At 38.8% G+C, this 22,892-nt stretch overlaps 1 protein-coding gene and 1 pseudogene across 1 annotated transcript in view; one reads left to right on the plus strand and one right to left on the minus strand.

The window, feature by feature from the left end:
• The window catches only part of LOC146450115 (uncharacterized), a 40,337-nt gene extending 17,445 nt beyond the window's left edge, over positions 1 to 22,892 (minus strand). Inside the window, exons 1-15 of the mRNA XM_085100731.1 lie at positions 22,842 to 22,892; positions 21,106 to 21,336; positions 20,147 to 20,310; positions 19,259 to 19,688; positions 11,758 to 12,023; positions 10,920 to 11,034; positions 9,709 to 9,972; positions 7,194 to 7,308; positions 4,925 to 5,329; positions 4,345 to 4,455; positions 3,784 to 3,894; positions 3,090 to 3,284; positions 2,448 to 2,564; positions 1,975 to 2,088; positions 1,237 to 1,350 (exon numbers count right to left, since the gene is read on the minus strand). Coding sequence (XP_084956857.1) covers positions 1,237 to 1,350; positions 1,975 to 2,088; positions 2,448 to 2,564; positions 3,090 to 3,284; positions 3,784 to 3,894; positions 4,345 to 4,455; positions 4,925 to 5,329; positions 7,194 to 7,308; positions 9,709 to 9,972; positions 10,920 to 11,034; positions 11,758 to 12,023; positions 19,259 to 19,688; positions 20,147 to 20,310; positions 21,106 to 21,336; positions 22,842 to 22,892 — 2,803 coding nt within the window. The remainder of the gene's footprint in view (positions 1 to 1,236; positions 1,351 to 1,974; positions 2,089 to 2,447; positions 2,565 to 3,089; positions 3,285 to 3,783; positions 3,895 to 4,344; positions 4,456 to 4,924; positions 5,330 to 7,193; positions 7,309 to 9,708; positions 9,973 to 10,919; positions 11,035 to 11,757; positions 12,024 to 19,258; positions 19,689 to 20,146; positions 20,311 to 21,105; positions 21,337 to 22,841) is intronic.
• On the plus strand, positions 12,412 to 14,190 carry LOC146450116 (uncharacterized; annotated as a pseudogene).

The following is a 22,892-nucleotide window of genomic DNA, read 5'->3' on the forward strand; positions in this document are numbered from 1 at the left end:
CGACGTCAACGAGAACGTCAGAAAACAATAGCTTCAATTAGCAAAACACTGGCTCTGCACGTGCATTGTAAACTTTGGTACATGTCGTCCTCTGGAAAACAACAACGTGAAATGACCAAACTTAACGTTTTATTGAGAACGTGAACGCCTGATGATTAATTTTCCTTTCTCTTTCTGAACTTTAAAGGCGCCCCTACGACGTTAGCTACTCGATAGTTCGGCTACATTGCACAAACTGAGAGAGTATAAATCATAGCGAATTTATTCAGAAGCCGCGAAGGTAATTTTTTAAGTTTCGTTTTCGTCGGCGTCGTCGTCGTCTCTGCTTAAGGTCCCTAATGTTTCCACAACAACTACAGTTTAGGAGACCTATTTTATTATAAATTTTGACTTTTTTGTTTTTTTAGTTAGGTGTCCCCTATTAGTAGAGGGGACTTCTCCCCTCAGATACATCCCTTTTGTGACACAATAATAAAGTTATTATTATTATAATTATTATTATTATTATTATTGTTGTTGTTGTTGTTGTTATTATTATTATTATTATTATTATTATTATTAATATTATTATTATTGTTATTATTATTATTATTATTATTATTGTCAATGAAAAGCGTTTCCCTGCTCTGCCTGTATTTTCAGATTTTTGCAACATTTCAGTGTTTTTCTAGGCCGGTGTGTTACCAAGTAGAGGACCTTTTGTTCTGTTGTTTTCGCACCTGCCCAAGTGTTGGGTAAATCTGCAAATAGAGTTGGATTAATTTTGACGGTTCTCAAGGATAAGTAAAAACCCAGGAAGCGCAAATGTCTCATATTCTGGATGAATTCAGGCTGTGTCTCATTACTTATTCCTAAAACAACATATGTCAGGGATAGTCTCGTTGGAAGACCCATCGCTCTTATGTATATTTATGTTACTCTACATGTCGTTACACCTATTCATGTCTTGCTCATGTGTCAAGGATTAACCAAGCTAGAATATTGGTTAGAGAGAGCAGTTATGCTCCTATTAGCTTTATTTTTCCCGGTGGTTTTTTTTATGGAGGCAGACGCAGTTTACAGCTTTTTCGTTTTCCTGGTGGATGCCTATGGACCTTCCTTCCTTTTTAGCCTGCCTTCTGCCTATCCAAACTTACCAAAAAAAAAAAAAGAAACAACAACAACAACAACAACAACAAAACAAAAACAAAAAGCATAGAACAAGTTAATAAAGGATAGAAAAGTAATGAGTCCTACCAGTGTCGCAGTAGTCTCCTGTATACTCCACGGGGCAGTTACACGAGTAACTGTTGATGCTGTCTACACACGTCCCACCGTTTTTACATGCGTGATTAACGCAGTCATCGATGTCTGTGGAATTTACTTCACATATCAGTATATTTTGTAGGATGCAGCAGTGAAAGCGAGTGGTAAAGTACAAACCAGATTACGCTTATGCTGTTATTTACAGAGATAGAATAAAATTACAACTTGCTCTTGTCATTTGCTAACGAGTTCAAAGTTCTCACTCCTTCCACTGAACAACGTGTCCGAGATTTCATCCTCGCTTATGATATATCACAATTTCCGTACAGAGATGTCTATGAAAATAGTTTGCCCTCTGATACATTCATTTGGTGATAGGACTCAACTTAACTGTCTTTTACAAAATAAACAAACAAAAAAGCAAAGGAAAAATGAATAAATCTGGGTTTTCTGGCATTTACATATAGATATTACAAAAGAAAAATGGTTCCTATCCTATCGCAATTCAAGAGTTCAATTCTACTTACTCTTCTTGGATATTGGGTAACTCTAATGAACTCACTCCGATGGACTTAGTGTCAAAATACTTAAATGCTCCTATCGTTTTCCGTGTGTCTAGTTTATTTTATTACAGTGAGAGCGAAATATTGAGAGAAGTTGCAGAAAACGACAAACAGTGAAGGGAGATAATTTAAAGTAACAATGTTTCGCAAGTTATAAAAGCATTACCGATCTCACAGCGATCTCCTGTGTATCCCACCAGACAGTTACATGAGTAACCATTGACCCCATCAACACACGATCCACCATTCTCACATGCATGATTAACACAGTCGTCGATGTCTGAAATTAAATGCAATATTATCAGTTTTGAAAAAGGGTTGCGATTGAATGGACCAGAAACCTTTTCCCGCCGACGGATACAAAATCGTAATATTTCAGTTCTTACTACAAGGCCATTCTCATGTAACACAACACAAACAATGCGCTAAACGTATATAGACGACCACTTGGAAGGTCATGAATAATATTAATAAGCTAGCAATTTTACAATACGTTTGACTGTTTGCAGGTTCTTGCCTTCTCTTATATGTAAAGTTTGCACATCTGTTTTTCTTAATAGTTAACATTTGATATTTCTTGAATATGATTTTACTGACAAAGAAAAAAATATGCAAAAATGGTCTTTTGTGACCTCCTACCAATCTGACAAAATTGTCCAGTGTATCCTGCCAGGCAGTCACACGAGTAGCTGTTGATGCCATCCACGCACAATCCACCGATGGCGCATGCGTGATTAAAGCAGTCGTTGATTATGTCTATTATACAACAAATTAAAAAAAAATAAGGTAATTGGTCATAACAAGTATGTTCGAGGAGGAGCCACCCTGGGATAGGGCGGTTATCAAAGACCCTATCTATCTCATGAACATAAAGAACAAAATTTTATTGGCTTTCAAAATTGAATTGACACAGAAATATTCAGCTAGCAGGAGTCAGAATTGCTAGAATTACAAGAGAAGTGAGGTTTGAATCTCATTGTCTTTTTTTACTGCTGGATTGAGGGGTGGCTATGCAACAGAGACCCCATCTTTTGAAGTTGTACAAGGGGGGTACACGCGCTGTTTTGTGGTTTGGTGGGTCCTGCACGAATAAAGTAGTTGTGAAAACCTCCATAGGATTAAACGTTGAAACGTATAGTGGAAGAGCAAGTCATCATTGGCTAATATGCATTTAAAAACGTGTTCATTGAAATCCAGATTTGCAAATTAATGTCAGGCGTGATTCTTTTCTTTAATTAACGTTGATAGTGAAAATGCATACACGTGTATATGCAGTTTTACCTTTACAATTTCTTCCGTCGCCTGCAAAGCCCAATGGACAAGAACCACAGGAGATGGTGCCTCTGGTTTCCGAGCAAGGTACACCAGGGTAACAGGAATCGGCACCACAGCTTTTAATGATGACCTCACAATGCCGGCCTTTAAAGCCAACTTCACAAATACAACTGTAATTGTTCAATTGATCGATGCAACTCCCTGTATAGGAAACGTAGAGCTTATTTTACGGTTGCTTAATCATATTGTTACTCTCTCAGCTGAGCAATAATAAGCTAAAACATCCTAGTTGCCATTGATACATAACTAAATTGACGTAAGACGTCAGACCCTCAGGTGATCCTTATTACATCTTTGCGTCTCTCAGAAAATCAACAGCTGTTTACAGATGACCAAATCGTTACTCAGCCAGACACACCTAGGAGATTTTCTCTCAAAAAGGGTAAATCGCCTCAGAAATAATTCTGCCGGGGCTGCAGAATTAACTATAGACTGCAGATAGAGTTCTTCGTGTTATTCTAAGTTCAACTATTTACTCATCTAACTATGTGGGTGAACTACAAATGGTTTTCCTTGGGGGCTTTTTTCCCACGTTTTCGAAAGAACTTAAAAGAAAGAAAGAAAGAAAGAAAGAAAGAAAGAAAGAAAGAAAGAAAGAAAGAAAGAAACACAATAAATAAGCAAGAAACATCATACTAACCATGTTCACAAGGGAATGAACTACAATCATCTATGTCCACATCACACGTTTGTCCAGAGTAACCAGCTAAACATCTGCAGGTGTATCCCTGAACCTCGTCTATGCAATTTCCTGCCAGACAATAGAGTCAAACACTGAACATTAGCAAATGTTAATTGTTTCTTTTTTCCTAATGTGCTCCTCGTGTAACCAATATGTTCAGTTTGAATAGAAAAAGTCGGTCAAACAAAATTGGAACCAAATCAATAACATTATTGAAAAAAGAAAAGAAAAAAAAAAGATTTTTTTTTGCAAAATACTCCAAAATAGCTCTACAGTCTTAAGAATTTATATTGGGCGCCAAGAAGAAAAAATAAATTAACAAATAATGGAGACCTCCAATTTGCTAAAATTGAAACGTCCAACCAAAGCTGCCATCCAAGACAAGCAGCAGTGTACACATATAATTTCTCTAGTTTTAGCAGATAAAAAGACTAAGTACTCTATCAGAATGAATTTCTAATTCTCACGTCACATATGCTACGTTTATTTCAATTAGACGTCTTTATGATTCAAAAGTACCGTAGACACAGGGAGATGACTTGCAATAATCGATATCTGAGTCACAATGCCTTCCCTCAAATCCAGGATCACATACACACGTGTAGTTGTTAACGAGGTCGGTGCATCTTCCTGCAATAGTCAAAGTGAATCATGTCTTCTCTCAAACCCATTCGCACTGACGAAGGGCTGACGCTCAAAACGTCAGTACTCGAATCTCTTTACAGTGGCCAAGTTACCTTATAAACTCAGTTGATAAACCAAACATTCGTTCCCTGGTGATACCCCAACTATCTTAGAAAGCGAAAGGGGAGGGGGAGCTTATTTGAAAGGGGACGCTCATTTACTATTTTGGCCAAGACCATGGGCACTCATTCGGGAGATGGTGCTTATCTGAGTTCAAAAATATTAGAAATCTATGTTCCGCATTGCATCCGCGGACATATTGTCTCTCAAACCCAAGAACATCTTGTAACAGGCATTCAAAAAGACTTTTTTTCACGTGCACTGCAAAGGAAAAGTATTACGTACTCCAGTATATGATGCTAATTTTTAGCTTGAAAAAAAAAAAAAAAAAAAATCGGTCAATTGGCATACGCACCTCGTAAACAAGGGTGTGATTGGCACTCATCAATTTCATCTTCGCAACTATTCCCAGTGAACCCTGGTGCACAGCTGCATGAATAAAGGCCTTTTCCCCGAGGTTGGTGAGGTATGCATCTGCCTTTGTTTTTACACGGACATACATTGACCGTTATAGTTATCTTAAAAGTTGACGATGCTTTACATGCATCGGTGGCCTTGAAAAAGAACTTAGTTGTCTTGTTTGTTCTGACCCTCCAAATTAAAATGTTGTCTTTGATCAGTGCTTCTTTAGGACTTCCTTCAATGAGGGTGATGGTAACAGGCATTCCTTCCGGATCCGTCACGTTTAAAGGGAGTTCAAGTGTCTCATCGTATACAACATAGTACTTGGTTACCGAAGGAACTTTTGGCCTTTCATTCACTGAAAGAAAACACGTTAAACGTGTCGAACATGAGAAAAAACGTTTTAAATAGGTTTTTTTCTTGCCTTCTATACTTTTGCTGCCCGCCATATTTTGAATGCTTAGAAGACATGACTATTAATTCTTAACTGTAATAAAGTGGGCAAAAGTGAATCTTTGAGATTTAATGTTGTATGTGTGTATGTATGTATGTATGTATGTATGTATGTATGTATGTATGTATGTATGTATTTATACACGGAAAATCATCAGGTAAGCTTAAGTTAAAAACTAAAACTTATTACAACTGCTTTACAAGATTGCGGGGTGTGAATCCGATTTATCAGCTAACTTCTTGATATTTCGCTTAAAATGCCCAACGGATGGCCCCGCTGTAAGAAAAGCTTCGTTTCAAATAATTGGTGTTTGGTTTGGAAAGGGACAGCCTTCCTCAGAGTTTCTTAAGTTGTAACTAGAGTGACGCTAAGAGAAAAGACTTTGTAGATATTCCGGAACAAGGTCATTTATGGTCTTATACATCAACAAGGCTTTTTGGTTCTTTCGCCGAAGAGATAGCCTCTCCCAGTCGAGGGTGGAGAGAACGTGGTTTGAGTTCGTATCAAAAGGTTATTTAGTAATAACTCTGGCTGCACGATTCCGTAACTTTTGGAGCTCACCACTCAAACAGTCCCAAACGGGGCTGCAGTAATCAAGATGAGGCATAATTAAAGCGTTATAAATTTGGATTGCAGTTTCTTTGGATATCAAGGGCCGCGCACGTTTTAGGGCGCCTATAGCTGAAGAGACTTTCTTGCAAAACTCTTTAACGTGTTTACCGCAAGAGAGTTGGGCATCTATGGTAAGTCCCAAAGACTTGGTCTTATCGACTCTCTTGATAATTTGGTCATCAATTCTGATTTCTACATCGTCACATTGGGCAGACAGTCTTTGTCTTGATCCAATAATCATTAGTTCTGTTTTAGCAACCTTTAGACTAAGCTTGTTAGCTTTCAGCCAACAGCTAAGGTTATTTAATTCAGGGGTTAGAGCTAGCTTAAGCTCTGTGAATGACTTAGCAGCTAACGCAAGATTGGTGTCATTTGCAAACATTCTTGGTACGGTGCCCCGCGGGGAATTGGAAAGATCATTAATGTAAATTAAAAGTAACAAAGGACCCAATATGCTACCCTGGGACGCCACAACTGAGGGTACGAGCAGATGATAGTTTGCCACTGACATTACATTTCTGGGTTCGGCCACTTAAGTACGACGAGAACATGTGTATCATCAATCAGTGTTAGACTTAGAGGGAAGACCGCTGTTTCACTCAGGTTATTCCTTGCTTATCTATCTCCGGAAAGAGTCGGATTCTTACGGAATTTTAAAAATTGATAGCCCATTTGACCATCAAATTGTTCGGGGAGATTGTCAATGACACGGATCAAAAAATTAAACTGATTGTCTGAAGTAAGAAAATAAGGTTGTAATCTTAGGAAAGGTAAGAGGTACTCAGTTTCCTGGTGCTAATCGTTTTGGTACTTCTTATTGATAGCTTCACAATGAATTATTTATGGCATAATTTTAAGCTAACATGTATTGCAATATGCATCGAAGCTATTCATTTTTGGTCTTTTACATTTCTTAGCATTATTAACAAAAAAAATATATATTTAATTCAGCCTGACCGGTTCAATATATTTACCCACACCATAAAGCTGTTTATCCACATCTATCTAATGAAGGTGAAAATTGCGCCCAAAAATATTGAGGGTACTCAAGGGCTGAATTAGCTATCATGGCCTTTACCCCCCTAATCACCTGTAAATGCATTTACCTCAAATCTTGTACAACAAAAGTTTATGTGCATTGGTATGTAACAAATACCTCGTCGTTTAGACCATTGATTGGCATCAACTTCAGGAAGACATTGAAGACACCAGTTCCTTGGGTTTGGCTCATTTAGGGCGAAGCAATAACCATTAATGAAACATGTATTATTCTAAAGGCAAAGGACCGGAAAGAAAGAAATTAAGTGATGGTATTAGACCTGGAAGAAAATACTGGCCATCAAGAGAAATGAAATAAGGTAGAGTAACAGCCCACGAGAACTGAAAGATAACGGGTCATCTGTATTTATATGAAACCCTGCGGGCATTGCCATATTCTATGCTGTAAATGTCGCAACGATTAAGCATATTCTGTTCTTCAGAAATCGGCAGCCGCTCCAACCGGAGCGAACGACAATTTTAAAATTGTCATACTGGAGTAAGTTTTCTTTGTCTCAACGGTTAAAAGCAATTTGACGCGAATGGATGATCTCAACAGGTGAGAATGACTCAGATTCGCCTCAAATTGGAGACAGCCATTTGACAACATTTGAAAGGTTGGCTTAAACGAGCGATCTACATTTGGAATCTATGGGTGCAAGCTTTTCTTTTGCCTCGATGGACAAAGAACAACACGACTCAGAGGTCGATTTATTTACCTCAAGGGAGTAAAGATTTTGGCTCAACGGTCAAATTTTTTGCCTCAACGGGCGAAGGATACTGTAAATGATCTGTCTTAACGGGCGGAGAATAATGTCAGATCTGCTGCACTGCAACTTAGCTTCCTACGCAGACGCTCTTTGGGCTCGTCACTTATTCATTAGCTGCCAGATCTTTCCAATGTGCAATTTAAGTGACGTCATCACAGGCGTGGATATCCCGGATAGTAGAGAACTAACTGCGCTTGCTTTCCAATTTTACATCCAACGAGCTAACGCTCGCCAGCAACAAATACGTCGCATTTTAACACCCGTTTTGTTATTCGTTTCAGGTTGTGTTCACATTGATAGGATAGCGACGTTTGAATCATTTACATTTTGTGTCCACGAGTTACGCAGTCATTAACACGAACCCAATTGTATAAGAAATTTGATGTAATGTTTATAGCCTGGTGAATAAATGATATATTAAAATTCCAGTCAGTGACACAAACGTACTCGATGAACGGAAATCGCTATTCTCCCGAGAGGAGTCGAACCTATGTCCTGCCGATTACTAGTTCGGATGCTCTACCACTGAGCTACAGAAGAATAGTGGGAGCTAAGGCCGTTAAACTAGGTTCATGTGACAGACATCCCGCTTCGATGCTATGATTTGAATGCAATGGTTGGTACATGTAAAAGAGACGTGGTTATATATGTTTTCATTGACATTCAAATCCTAGCAGTGTGCGGGATGTCGATCGCTTCGTTCCACTTCAATGACCTAGCTTCAACGACTCTCCTGGATTTCTTTGGTGGGGCATCGTCGGAACTAGTAATCGGAAGGTCTTAGATTCTACTCCTGTTTGGAGAACTCGGTTTCCTCCTTTTTTTCAGTATGCTTATGTTACTGACTGAGAAAAGAAATCTAACACGCATCTAATCCACCAAGAGATCTAATCGAAAAAGATGGCGACTGGTACATTTAACCATTTACTCAATTGTGAGCGTATGAAAAGGCTAAAAGTGGTCAGAAAAGTACTAAAAAGTTCAAACATAGCATACACACGATTTATAGCAAAAGTAAGAATTCTGCGAAGAAATGTGGCTTTCTATATGCCTATTGGCTGTGTTAAGTTTGCAAGGTATTGAAGTGGAAATGCATCAGACAGCCGCCATATTTTCCCATACGGCTTTTTGTACCGAAGCCTCAATAAGTGCCTAAAACAGGGAGCTAAACCAGAGGGCAAATCACAATGAGGATGGTGTGAAAACAATAAATAAATAAATAAATAAATAAATAAATTAATTAATTAATTAATAAATAAATAAGCAAACAAACAAACAAACAAACAAACAAATAAATAAATAAATAAATAAAAAGATAAATAAATAAATAAATAAATGTATGAATGAATGAATGGATGAATAAATAAATAAATAAATAAATAAATAAATAAATAAGTAAATAAAACACCCATGATATTGGAATACAGTTGGACCTCTATTAAGCGGCCACCTATTAAGCGGCCACCCTCCATTAAGCGGCCAAAGTCCCGAATTACAGTCGGACCTCTATTGAGCGGCCACCCAGGGGACTTTGAAAACTGGCCGCTTAATAGAGGTTGGCCGTTGAATAGAGGTATCGAATACAGCACTTTACTGACAAAATAATACAGTTGGACCTCTATTAAGCGGCCACCCTCCATTAAGCGACCACTATCCAAAGTCCCGAATTATTCTGTATTCGATACCTCTATTCAACAGCCAACCTCTATTAAGCGGCCAGTTTTCAAAGTCCCCAGGGTGGCCGCTCAATAGAGGTCCGACTGTAGTTTCAACGAAATTCAAACAAATTTCGAAAACTACATCCAATATTTCCTTGCAGTCATGTGTATAAACAAAGCCCACAATGTCCCATGGCCTACTTGCCTTTTGGAAGCATCCTGTGGAAACAATGCACTCCATACAAACTGAATCGTATGATATTAGTTTTAGCTCCTGTTCACTTTTGTTGATGCCGTTGTTAGAGACGGATATTATCAGTCCAGCAGCTGGAGTTCCCTCAGTGTTTTCGTCAAAGCTCATGGGTAGAACGGGTGAATCCGGTAAAAAGCACTCCACGAGCACAAGGTCTGTCATGATCCCAGGGTATTTTGTTTCATTCTTGTTGGGTGTCCACGAACTATTGATAATCTAACATAACAGGCAAAGAAAAATTCTTATTTGGTGGTGGTTTCAACTTTAATCATCCGTTAACTTTGTTTCCTCAAAATCGATTATGTCATTCTCCTACAGTTCGACCTGGTCATCATCATCATCATCATCATCATCATCATCATCATCATCATCATCATTATCATCATCATTATTAATATTATTATTATTATTATTATTATTATTATTATTATTATTATTATTATTATTAAAAACGTTCGACAACGACGAGGACTATAAAGTCAGTTTGTTAGTTAGATAATGGATCCAATTCTTTAGCCTTTTTGAACATATATATGTTTTGTTTTTGTTTTGCACCGGCGTGCGGAGCTCAGAATCTCAAGTATCTCACGTCAAAAAATTATGTAAATCTCGGTAACTATTAACAATGAAGGGAACGGTGAATTTAATAAATTATTAGTGATGTTTCGCGACGTCACTGGAAACAGTTCATGGCAAAAATAGACTACCTTAGAGCTCAAAACATTTACGGGGGACTCTTGGTGAGTATTTGTATGCAATCAATCTCACTCAACGTCCTATAATGTCCGCAACCAAGTAAACATAAAATGCACTCTCGTCATACGGCAAACAATATCACCGCAATATGCTTTAGCCGCTAAAATTTGCCGATTACCCTCTGTGAAATTTGACTTCAGAAAGTATTACAGTGACTTAATTTGCAATTTTTCTTCTCTTTCCCTGACCCTTACCCAAAACGTTTTTTTTTTTTTTTTTTTCGTTTTAAACCCTACCCACGGAGTAAACGCATTAAGTAAAGACAAAGAAGCAACACTAAACTTCATTTCTTCATGATCACTTAAATTGCCCTGGAACTTTTCTTCTTTGGGACTGAAAGAATGCATCTGAGGCTAGACCTGCAAGGTGTTAGCATTAGAAAGATTCAAACATTATTGAAAGAGAACCTCAGTTTCTCTGATATGACATGTCAGGTTCGTTGAATTCAGGAAATCAGTCCCCAACACAGTAACCTTCTTGCATGGTCGTTGCCGTCTATCACACAAACCATTTCTTTGTAGTCTGTGAAGATAAAAGAATAGAGTAAAGAGAAAGAATAGACGGAAGCTAGCAGACATAACAAAGTAATATTTGTGAAAGAAATAGCTTGTACAAGTCACGAAAAGGCCGCCTAGTTTATTTTGCTGTGGGAGACATGCTGACTTAAATTAGACTCGATTGGCAGCCCCTGTTCGGGAAAATGAGCCAGCGCTCGGACCTGACTGAGGGAGGGCGGAAATCGAGCCTAACTTTTAACGACACTTGAATATAATTTAGTGATCTGTTGTAATTGGTCGGTAGTGCGTCTTTGAATTTTTCTTCCACATACAAGCTATGCTGCTTACTGCCGCCATTTTGAACATTTACTCCGGTCTAGTTCTGGCTGCCTGCTGAAACACCTCAAGGGTCGTTTGATATAGTCTATTTCAGAGAGAATGCAGTAAGCAGCTGTTGAAACGGAGGGCCATCGCGGGGACGAATGGAGGGAAAAAAGGACATATCAAATTAAGGACGCAAGACCACAGATCAGACGGTGGGATGATAATTTTATTCACGTGTAGATAATAGTCAGCTTTCTTCAAGAAAAATACTGCTCGGATTCCATTTTTCACACTTTTTCACACTGCTGATTGTAGCGTAGCGATGCATGGGAATTGAGTGTACAAATCTGTTTGTTTCTTTTTCTGTCATATAAATTGAGATGCCTTTATATTATTATTTTTTTTTAATTTTAGTAATACCAACCTTGAGATATGTGGTTTTTCATAAACCCATACAGAACAGTCCTTAGCTGTGTAATCCTTTTTACAAAGACAGGTGCCGTTAACACATCTTCCATTAAATGCGCAGTCATTGGGACAAAGGCGTTCAACAACTTCTTCCACTATAGGAGGTATGTTCACTTCAGTGACATCTGCTTCGTTAACTGTTATCTTTTCAGCTGCTGCGTCTTTGCATTCATACATCAACAGTGAAGCGGCACTGACTGCATAAGAGAAATCCCCTGTATACTGTAAAAGGTAACAGTTCAGTTCTCATCAATTTAACTGTAAGTGTAACTCCTGTAATCTTGCTCTGTTATATTTAAATAGAGAAAAAAATAGCCTTGAAATGGTTCTTATTTTTAAGTTCTTAGTTTTTAGTTTATTTGCCACATACAATTCAATTTCGTCATCATTCAGTGCAGGGATCCTATGAGGTTGCACAATCCAATCAATGCGAATCCTTTTCCGCTCTTCGGCGGACGTGTTTTGATCTAGCTCTGAGAATTTTCACTCGAAACTACAGGAATTTTCAAGTTTAAAGCAAAGAAGTAAAGGTAACATCCTTGTGATTGCGACAAAAGTCCACTGGACTTATTCTCTGCGGTAACACGGTCACAATAGACTGCAATCAGTCATGACCGAAACACATGGCGGCAATGGCGGCGCGAAAGTTTTCGACCAGTTGCTCATCGACACCTTTACTTGAGATCCTTCTGTCGTGGGCTCACAGAGCTCCGCAAGGGACAATATACAAACTATAGACAGTGGAAAGTCCGTTTCTCGAGAAAAGTCAGCGAGTGAAACTACCGCTAAAACCACGACAAATCGAACAGCCAGCTCGACGGCCAAAGGTCAGTTGGCGGATGTTTTCAGCGACAATCTTTGTCGTCGATGAACCAATTGATATCAACTATGACCACGGCGATTGAAACGTTCACTCAGGTGAGAACTTCTGACAAGAGAAAAAGAGATAAAATGAGTGTCGCGTTCCCAGTACCGCAGACACGGGGTGTTGTGTTCGCCAGGTCAACCACAGTGAAGTACACGGCAAGGGCAGCAAGACTAATGCGTTTATTAGGATCAGGCTGAGCCGTCTATTTACAACACTTGCGGTGAAAACTAAAAAGAATACAATTGTCTAAGTCTAAAGAAACGGAAAAACTACGAATTCACGCCGTAAAAAACGAAAGGAAAGAATACATGGATTTTTACAAGCGTAACTTACGTCTGATCTTGACTCCAGGGTTGAGAACAAGTTACTCCACGTTCTCTTAGAAACTCCGTTAGAAATAGCTCCGTGAACTCCTTACAGTTTGAAAACTCCTCGCAACTGAGAAACGTGCTTACAGAAAAAGGATCTCAATACATGTCTTTGACGTAAAGGAAATAATCATGAAAAAAGCTTTGTGCGGCTAGCCAAAAAACGGATATTCGGTAATCATGCAATCAATAAAACAAAGCTACAAACATAAGAGAACAAATAGTCCCTGAGTGTTTTTTAAGTGCATTGTTCTTGTCAGGAACGTGACAATGAGTGAATCGGAATCCAGCGATCATGATGATTCCACTGAACTTGGAATGGCGGGAAACCCGCCCGGCGACATTAGCTGCCAGGCCAACGACCTTCTGCAATCAACTGAGTCCTCAAGATACTGCTCAAAAGCAAACAAGGGGGAAGTTCTAGGAGAACTCTCCAAATTGTACGAAGGAACGGAAGGAACGGTAAGCAACCCAATAAATGCTAAATTAGCTTCGCTTGTTGACAAAATGGTCAAAACAAGCCTATCTGAAGAGAACATAAAAGAAAAACACGAGAAATACAACAGACCAGAAAACTGTGAAAATCTGATCAATACAAGAGTAAATTCAGAAACCTGGAGCAAGATCAGATCGAATACCAGATCGGGAGACCTGAAGATGCAAAAAACTTGGGACAGGTCTTCTGAAGAGTATGATTCCTATTGTCAAAATGTCTGACAAGTTACTGGAGTTGAAATCCAACTCCAAATCTGCATCTGAAAGCTATGTGTCTGAGTTTCTTCAACTCTAACTTGATTCTCTCGCTCTTATGGACACTCTTTTAATGAGGTCAATACAAAGAGGCGTGAACATATTAAACCAGACTTGAACGATCAGTTCAAACAACTTTGTGGCTCGCATATGCCAGTAACAAAACTGTTGTTTGGGGATTATTTGCCCAAGTCGGTAAAGGAAATATCTGAAACCAATACTGAAAGTGCGCATCAAGGTTTCGACGAAACCACCGACACATTATAACAAACAGCAGAAATGATCAAACTTTTCTCATCGCCCACACCATCAGAATCAGAAGCCCTTTTTATGGAAATATCAGGCGCCAGGGAAGAGATCACACCTGGACCTTAAAAAGAAGGGCAAACCAGATCAGCACTAACTGTTGCCAAACCTTGAAGACCACCTACATTTTCAGGTCAGTCTTACTAATGATATTGATTATAACAGTTCAGTTAATGTACCATATTTTGCTTGTTGACTGAAACAAGTTATCTCTGTATGGCAAACCATAACTTCTGACCATTTCATACTCATTTCTATAAAGGGAGTCAAAATTGAGTTTGTTGACTATCCAAAGCAGACCACGATTCCCAGATAATATAACTTTGATTCAACTGAGGTTGTTATCATTGACAAGCAAGTAGAAACGTGTTTTTGCAAACAGGACTTATTGAAACAACAACACATTGTGTAGGAGATTATATTTCAAACATATTCATTCGGCCAAAGAAAGATGGCTCATATCGTCCGATTCTAAATTTGAAAAACCGGAATCAGTTTGTACAATATCACCATTTCAAAATGGAAAACCTTAATAGTGCCATTACTTTAATGAGTCCAAATTGTTACATGGCCGGCATTGATCTGAATGATGCATTCTATTCTCTTCCTATAGACACAAATCACAGGAAATATCTCCGTTTCATATAAAAAAAAACAGTTGCTTCAGTTTACTCTTCCTGGTAATGGGTTAAGTAGTGCTCCAAGGATAGTCACCAAATTGATGAAACCAGCATATTCAACTTTACGTTGCAAAGATTTTGGGATATATCGATGATACATACCTTAAAGGTAGTACGTCAGTTCCATGATTGTGAGACAAATGTGTCTAGTACTGTCAAGCTATTCACAGACTTGGGCCTCACTTTAAACATGGCGAAGTCAGTCCTCATCCCAAGTCAGTTTATTACTTTTCTGGGTTTTGTATTAAATTCTGTTCAAATAACAGTATCTCTAACCCCTTTAAAAGCCATAAAGGTAAAATCAAAAGCAGTTGAACTGCTTCACAACCAGTCCCCCACAATACGAACTGTATCGGAAATGATTGGCCTTATGGTTGCAAGTTTCCCTGGGGTGATGTATGGACAAAGGCAATTTTGAAGCAAGCATGATTCTCTCAGACATGGCAAGATCTGACCTTCACAGGTGGATTGAAAATATTACTAACACATCGAACACTGCTACCCACGGTAATTGGCAAGTCACAGTCTATTCAGATGCATATCTGACTGGTTGGGGAAGAGTCTTCAACTCCATTACAACCGGGGGGCAGTGGACTGAGGATGAATCACAAAATCACATCAATTATCTTGAAATCTTGTCATGTTTTCTTACCTTGAAGGCATTCTGCTCACAAATTAAGAATTTGCACGTGAAAACTATGATCGATAATACTACTGCTATATAGTATATTAATAGCATGGAGGGGGGGGGGGGGGGGGGTCGAAGCCTCACATGTAATCAAATTACCCAGGAACTATGGGTATGGTGTGCCAACCATGGAATATAGCTGTCTGCAGTACACATCCCTGGAAAGGAAAATGTTTTAGCAGATAAAGAGTCCACGGGAAAACGTTCTGACACAAAGTGGAAACTCAATCCCGAACTGTTTGATTGTAAAGTAACACTTTGAGGCACTGTTTCAGTTGATCTTTTTCCCTCCAGGTTAAACTACCAGTTAAAACCTGGAGTCCAGATCCGGAGGCAATGGCTATTGACGCTTTCTCTCTTGATTGGAGGGAACAATATTTTTATGCTTTTCCTCCTTTTCCCCTAATAAACAGGGTACTTCAGAAAGTGGAACAGGACTAGGGCTAGGACATAATCATTGTACCAATGTGGAACACTCAAGTTTGGTTCCCATGTTTTCCCATGTTGCTACATCTTTTGGTAGACTTTCCAATTACTCTTCCAAAGAGACCAAGAACACTACTCCTTCCTTTCAACCGGGAAAAAGCACACCCTCTTCACAAGAAGCTCGCCCTTCTGGCGTGCAAATGATCAGGAATTCCCTCATAGCAAAATACATTTCGCAAAAAGCTGCCAAAGTCATATTGCAATCCTGGAGAGAGAGAGTACACATTTTAAACTCTTTTGCAGTTCAAGGGGTTTTGATCCATACAAAGCAACTCCAGCACAAGCTTTAGATTTCATGACAGACCTATTTAAACAAGGCCCGGACTATAGTTCTATGAACATAGTCAGGTCAGCCTTATCACAAGTATTACACAGCAATACCGTTGTTCCATTTGGAGAACTTCAAACTGTATAACAGTTTTTCAAAGGGGGTTTCCAGGAAAAACCCACGTTACCAAGATACTCTGTCACTTGTAATCCTGCTATATTGTTATCGTACTTAAAGACCTTATCACTAGTTAAAGAATTATATCTCAAAATGTTGACACACAAGACTATGGCTTAAGTGACACTTTTGTCAGCTTAGAAGTGTCAAACCCTTTATTTCTTGGACATTAGAAACATGGTCATAAACAGTTCAACTGTAAATTCTCAATTGGAGACAAACTAAAACAGACCAAACCTGGCAAGCATGTGCACGAGTTAGAGTTTCCGGCATATCCAGCAGACACTTGCCTTTGTGTTTTTGATGTTATGAAAGAGTATTTAGAACATACCAAGCCTCTGCGAGGGGACAGTACTAGTTTATGTGTTACCTATGTTAAGGTTACCGTGTACCTTCAGGGGTGGCTTCAGTTAAACGGATATAGCGCCTCTCAGTTACATCACAGATACCCAAAACACTATATCAAATTAAAGATTACAGAACTGGGTATTCAAATATTTCATTGCTTGTCCAAGAAAATAAATTCCCAGGGTTTCCGTAAAGTCGGAACTTGAAGGTCCAGGTCATCGTTCAAGAGTTTCAACTCAATGCAGTTATTATATTTTGGAAGTTTTTTTTTTTTTGCTCCGGGTCAGGATCCCAAAAGCTTAAAAACCGTGTCGGGGTTTTCCTTAATTCGATTTCGTTCAAAAGTTTCAAAACATTTTCAAAACTGCGAGAAAACCATGCGGAGTGAACGCATGGAAATGGCTTTCTAGGAAAGAATTTTTAGAATTATCGAATTCCCCCGACAAGTTTTTGTATGTTCAATATTTTTTTAGCATCTGGCAAAATTTTACTGAAATCGGCCAAATCGTTGTTGAGTTGTAACTCTTGAAAGTGTCCCCTGCAAGCTAAAATTAAAATTTGAGAAAACAGCGCTTGAAAAAAATTCTCGCTACACAAACAAGTACCGCCCCCTAACGCCTTTATGGAAAATAAGCCAATCATTTTGCAAGCTACTTTTTCTTCCGGTCACCTCCTATGAAAATTTTCTTGCATTTTTGCACCTATTCGCGTTCCAGAGTAATCAGCTCCTTCACCATTTTGTTGGATATCTGCAGTGTTGGTTGCACGCGCACGTCGATTTTGTAATCTGCAATGATTATGGGAAAAACAAAGCGGTGACTCATCAAGCAAAGCTGTTGGGCCGAAGCAGAAACGGAGGGTAAAATTATTAGCGCTACGGAGTTATCGGGGAACCACCGTAACTGCATGTATCGTCTCAGTCAAAACGAAAATTCTTGCTGCTCTTCAGTCGAAAAGCCGGCGAATAAATCTATTCGAGCGAAATATTGTTGAGAATAGCAAAGTTTCGAAATTGCTTATCAAAAGTTCGGGTGGAAATTAGTTTTGAATGAACGTCCCAAATTGTTAAATGCTGCAAACAGGAAACAAGTGTCCGTTTGACCCCTGAAAGAAAACGTTTAAACGGAACCGTTTAAAGAGCTGACTCCGTTTAACGCTTTGGAAATTACCGTAATACAGTAAGTCTTTGTGAAAACGCTACAAGCAAAAGCGGCGGCTTTCCCTTTCGCGACGGGTGACGTGAGAAAAGATCAAGACATAGGATATGATTCTTAGCGTTATTTTTCAATTGCTTTTTTGTTTTGTTTCCGCTTGCCGAGACTTTGAAGTTTTAAGCACCCGAACACAAGTGATCTGATAACGTTTAGCCGCAAATAAAAAAAAGGAAGCTCATGAAGCGCGATTCACGGACTCGCAAATTGAAACATTAACAAGCGCGTCTCCAAATATTCGCTTCGCTGGAAGATTTTAAGACCTTTACCTAATGCAAAGTGTAGCTTAAAGCTTTTGTCTTCTTTTATGTCAGTGTCGTACTCGAACAAACGCAAGTTTTTCCACTAAATACAGGATATTCGGAGTGCGAGAACGTGACGGATTCAAGAATATAGAACGGACGGTTCGCGCAAATATCGCAACGGGTGGTTACACCGGCAGCAATATGCTGTCAATCAAAGTAAAATTTAACTTCCGGTGGAAATCGCTTACGTCCCAATTTCTCGGCAAATACTCACTCTTTTTCGAAAAATCTTTTTTTGTTTGTAACTTCTTACTGGGAAGTTTATTTTTATCTAAAAAAATGAAAATCCAAACATCTTCTCTCTGAAGGTACATGGTAACTTTAAGCCATACAAAGCAGCAAGCAAACATACTATATCTCGGTGAATCAAGACCACCTTAGGACTTGCTCGAATTGACATTACTCGTTTCAAACCTCATAGTATCAGATCTTCATCAACCAATGCAGCTGCACTGGCTTTCAACTTCCCATGGGATCCCTACACTGAATGATGACGAAATAGAATTGCTAATTAAAAGAGACTTACCTGTAAGTTGAAGTTTGATGGTAATTCTTTGGAGTCATCATGAAGTGAAATCCCTTACACTTCATAATTTAATTCTCAATCAAGTTACAATGATTAATAAATTACATAAAAAAGGTCGAGTGCGGGATGACCTGTGGCACTGCGGTATTTCGGCGTACGTGGTGGAGCAGGTATGTACGGAAAAAAATGAGTGGCAGTTAATTTGTGCACAATGGCGCTACGAAAGTAGAGTCAAAATGGCGGGAGGAAGGTGCAACACGCCGGAAACAGACGGTCTTGGCGTGGACGGCTTGCTCCACTTGGATTTGAGCGTCCTATATGTACTAGGAGTACCGGAGGAGCTGTTTGATAATTAGAGTGAAAGCCTAAAATGAATAAATGAATAAATGCACGATGCATGGTATGCAAAATAATTTTTTATACATCATATATAATACTTTAGATCCACTTATCTCCTTAAGGTATCAAATTCATACCTTAATATCAGCTGAACAAATGTCAACTAGTGATTGCACATCTGTTCCTATGTTGTCACACAGCTTCCCCACTGTTGTATTTGCTATTTGTTCAGCACAATATATTGATGCTTCATCCGTTGATACCGAAATAGGCGATCTCTTCATTCTTTTGCCACTTTTTGTCTCTATAGGTTCCCCAAACAACTGAAAATCTTCTTCCGTTAATTCGTCCGAGCCCTCTACATCTCGAGCGGGGTCTCTGTTACACGTTTTCATTCGGTTAAATACATTTCGCTCAAATCTCATGGCTCTTGCCACCACTGGAATGCCTTCCACGCACTCTTTTACTCCATTATTTTCGTCACAACTGCAAGCTTCTTCAAAGTCTAAGGCACCAGTATATTGATCGGTGGGGTTGGGAAGACGAGAGAAATAACTAAGCCATTTCCTGAAAGAGATGGACATGTTAAGGTAAACATCTTTGAAAAGCCATATAGAAATATTATCAATTATTGTCTTCTCTCGTTACCGATTAAAAAGGAAAAGAAGGATGTTTAGACCATCATGTTATCACACTCCATTAGAGGTGTCGGAGGAATCATGAAGGACAATACAGAACCCATGATCATCACTCGATTCCCACGTCACATGCATTTAGCTCATATTTGGGGACACAAAAAGGAAAAAAAGGTTTGTGACAATCTAGATGTATCGTCATACCTTAAAGCTGTTAACATTAGTATGGTAAAAGAACACAGAATCATCCTGGCTTAGAAACAAACAAACATATCTTTACTACTCTTTGAATCAGAAGGTCGAAATTTACTAAGAATCCTAAATGATTTTTATTTGCCAAAAATAAATATGATTGCTTTATATATTTCCAAATAAGACATACAGTTTTACCTTTGATTGGAACCAAATGAATTGATATCTCCGTGCCGTGCTGGTTCATATGTACACAATCCCCCTTCGTCCTCAAAACGTTTTGTTCGAGGAGTGTAGATCATTACATTGATGCCGTAACCATTTCGCTCTAATTCCACTCTAATCCCGGATGGTACAACAACCTATAGGAATGGGGGTAATGAATTTAATTTTCCATAAACCAAGCGTTGTTTCAAATTTACATAACATATTAATTTATTCAGACATAAGCAGGAACGGAGGCCGAGGTTGCGGGAAATGGGAAACCTTATAGTAACTTCACCTCTTTTAAAGCTTGTAATTGTATCCTTTGGTTAACAAACGATAATTATCCCCATTTACGCTAAAGACCATCTCAAGAAATCTGCTCTGATCTTGGTGTTGAAAACTTAAGCCACTCAAGAAGAATGATGTCAAGGAGAATTTTCCCTCTCAAAAAGTCTAATTATTAAGTTGATGTATCCTAATTGTTATTTCGTAAGAACAACTTATTGCAATTAGTCTAACAATAGATAGAAATTAAAGCATCCTCGCTTAACAGAACGTCGTGAAAGTATCCATAGAAAGCTACATTCCTTGCCCCTTTTAGGCGTTGCTAATGGTGGAGATATCGTGATGAAATCAGTTAATTCCCACACTCCTTGGTTTATTCCGGTTCGAGACTGAATGTTTTAAATGTTGGTTTTCGGTTAGTTAACGTCATAGTTTATACTGACGATTGTTCCAAACCCACACCTAGAAAGAACCTAGCTTCATACCTAGTTAACGTTCCTTCCAGTGCTTACCCTTAGTACGTTTTCAGGACGATTACGTTTGGAATCACCTCTAGATTATGCTCCACCAGCTGTCATAATTTACTTTTCTTTTAATGTTAGCCACAAACTGAGATCACATTTTTTTTTCCGTTTCCTTATCCAAGGGCAGTACCTAATCTTTACCTCGTAATAAACATTGCTTCCTTTGATAAAGTGCTTCACATGTATTCCTGGAGCAAGACATTTTGTACCAGGCAATGAATATTGTATGGGGGTAGTGCTATCGTGAGTCAATTTTGCAGGGTTACCACAACAGCTGAGCTTGATAAAATCATTATGATCACGGATGATTACTCCACAAGTGCAAGTGGCAGTATCTGAAGGGCTGTTGCAATACCATTGTTTTGTTTGGACCTGAAAAGTAAATTCGTAAATAAACAAGCAAGACACAATCACATTTTCCAAGTAACATGACCGGACGAATAAGTGTGTCAATGGTTGAATGAATAACGCAAGGAAGCGAGGCAGCAAGGGAGCAAGAAGGCAATGAAGGAAGGAGAGAAAGAAGAAAGGAGGAAATGAAGGAATGAAGGAAGGAGGCAAATGAGCTCAAAGAAGTTGAAAACATGAGGAAACTTTAATAGCCCTGCTTGTCTCAATCACACTTGAATTTCAGGCGATGAATCTGACGTTACTAGACGGACTAAAAGCCTGAACTTAGCCAGTTATTTCAGGATATGATGAATGAAAGTATTAGCCTCATTAAGAACACGATTTCTTGCTTAAAAATTCACATAATGAAGACACTGTCTCCTCTGCATTTGATTGTTACAGTTTATTGCGAGATTATTAATCACGCAGACGAGAATAAAAACCCGTTCTATGCAATTCGGCTGATACACTTGTAATATATACCTGGATTTATGAAAACATAGCCCCCAGAAATTGGGCACATTTTGAGACCTTCTAGGCTGAACGAATATGCTAGTCAGCAACAAGACTACAATTAGGGTTTATCACAAGATTTTAAGAGCTCTCTCTGAGAAACTCGATTCAAAGGTGTACATGCATTCCCAGTCGAATTGGAATTTGGAAGTGTTGGTTTTGTGGATGGAGGAAAACCGGAGAACCTGGAGGAAAAACTCTAAGATATTTATTTTCTCAGCGAATACGCGGTGATGAGTAGCATGGTCTAAGCTTGTCAAAGCTACAGTTGAAGTATTACCGTATTTTCTCGATTCAACGCCGGACACCGATTAAACGCCCGCCTCGTTTAAACGCCGGGTTAAAACTGTTAATTTTCAAATAAACGCCGGGGGCGTTTGTTCGAAGTACCGGCGTTTATTTCCGTCGAGCCAACACGTACAGATATTCACTAGAAAAGCACTGCTATGACACCTACTGTTCGGTCTACTGTTTTTGTTATTTTAATAAATGCTTAACAAACAAGTCTGGCGCAACATTAACTGCGATGTATGCTGTACAACGAAACAAACTTGAAAACATATAGCAATGTTCACGTTCCTGTTGTTATGACTGAGGCACTCTCAGGTCTGTCAGGTCGGGTCCAAGGGAGAAATCGTCCCGCCTTGACAAACTGCGCAAGGGGTCTTAAAGAATGTGAAATAATAATTCAACGTAAAAAATGATGACAATTTTACTTCATTAATAAACACAGGACCACGATTAAATGCCGGCTTCAAATAAACGCCGGGTCCCTGAGACCAAGTTTTAAATAAACGCCGGGGGCGTTTAGTCGAGAAAATACGGTTTAATGGTCATTCAGCACTGCAAGTTTGAAACGAATAGTAATTATGCTTCGTTCGAGATTATTAAAAGTTGTTCCAGCTCGTAAAACATCGCTTGGCTGAATAAATCTGTCAGGAGGCTTTACTAGGATATCCTATCTTGCCACTTACCTCAAAATCTCTTTCTTTGTTATAGTACAAAAGATAATCTCCTAGTTCCAT

The sequence above is a fragment of the Pavona decussata genome, unplaced genomic scaffold (assembly GCF_977016875.1).
Source record: "Pavona decussata unplaced genomic scaffold, jaPavDecu1.1 SCAFFOLD_509, whole genome shotgun sequence".
Classification (NCBI taxonomy): Eukaryota; Metazoa; Cnidaria; class Anthozoa; order Scleractinia; family Agariciidae; genus Pavona; species Pavona decussata.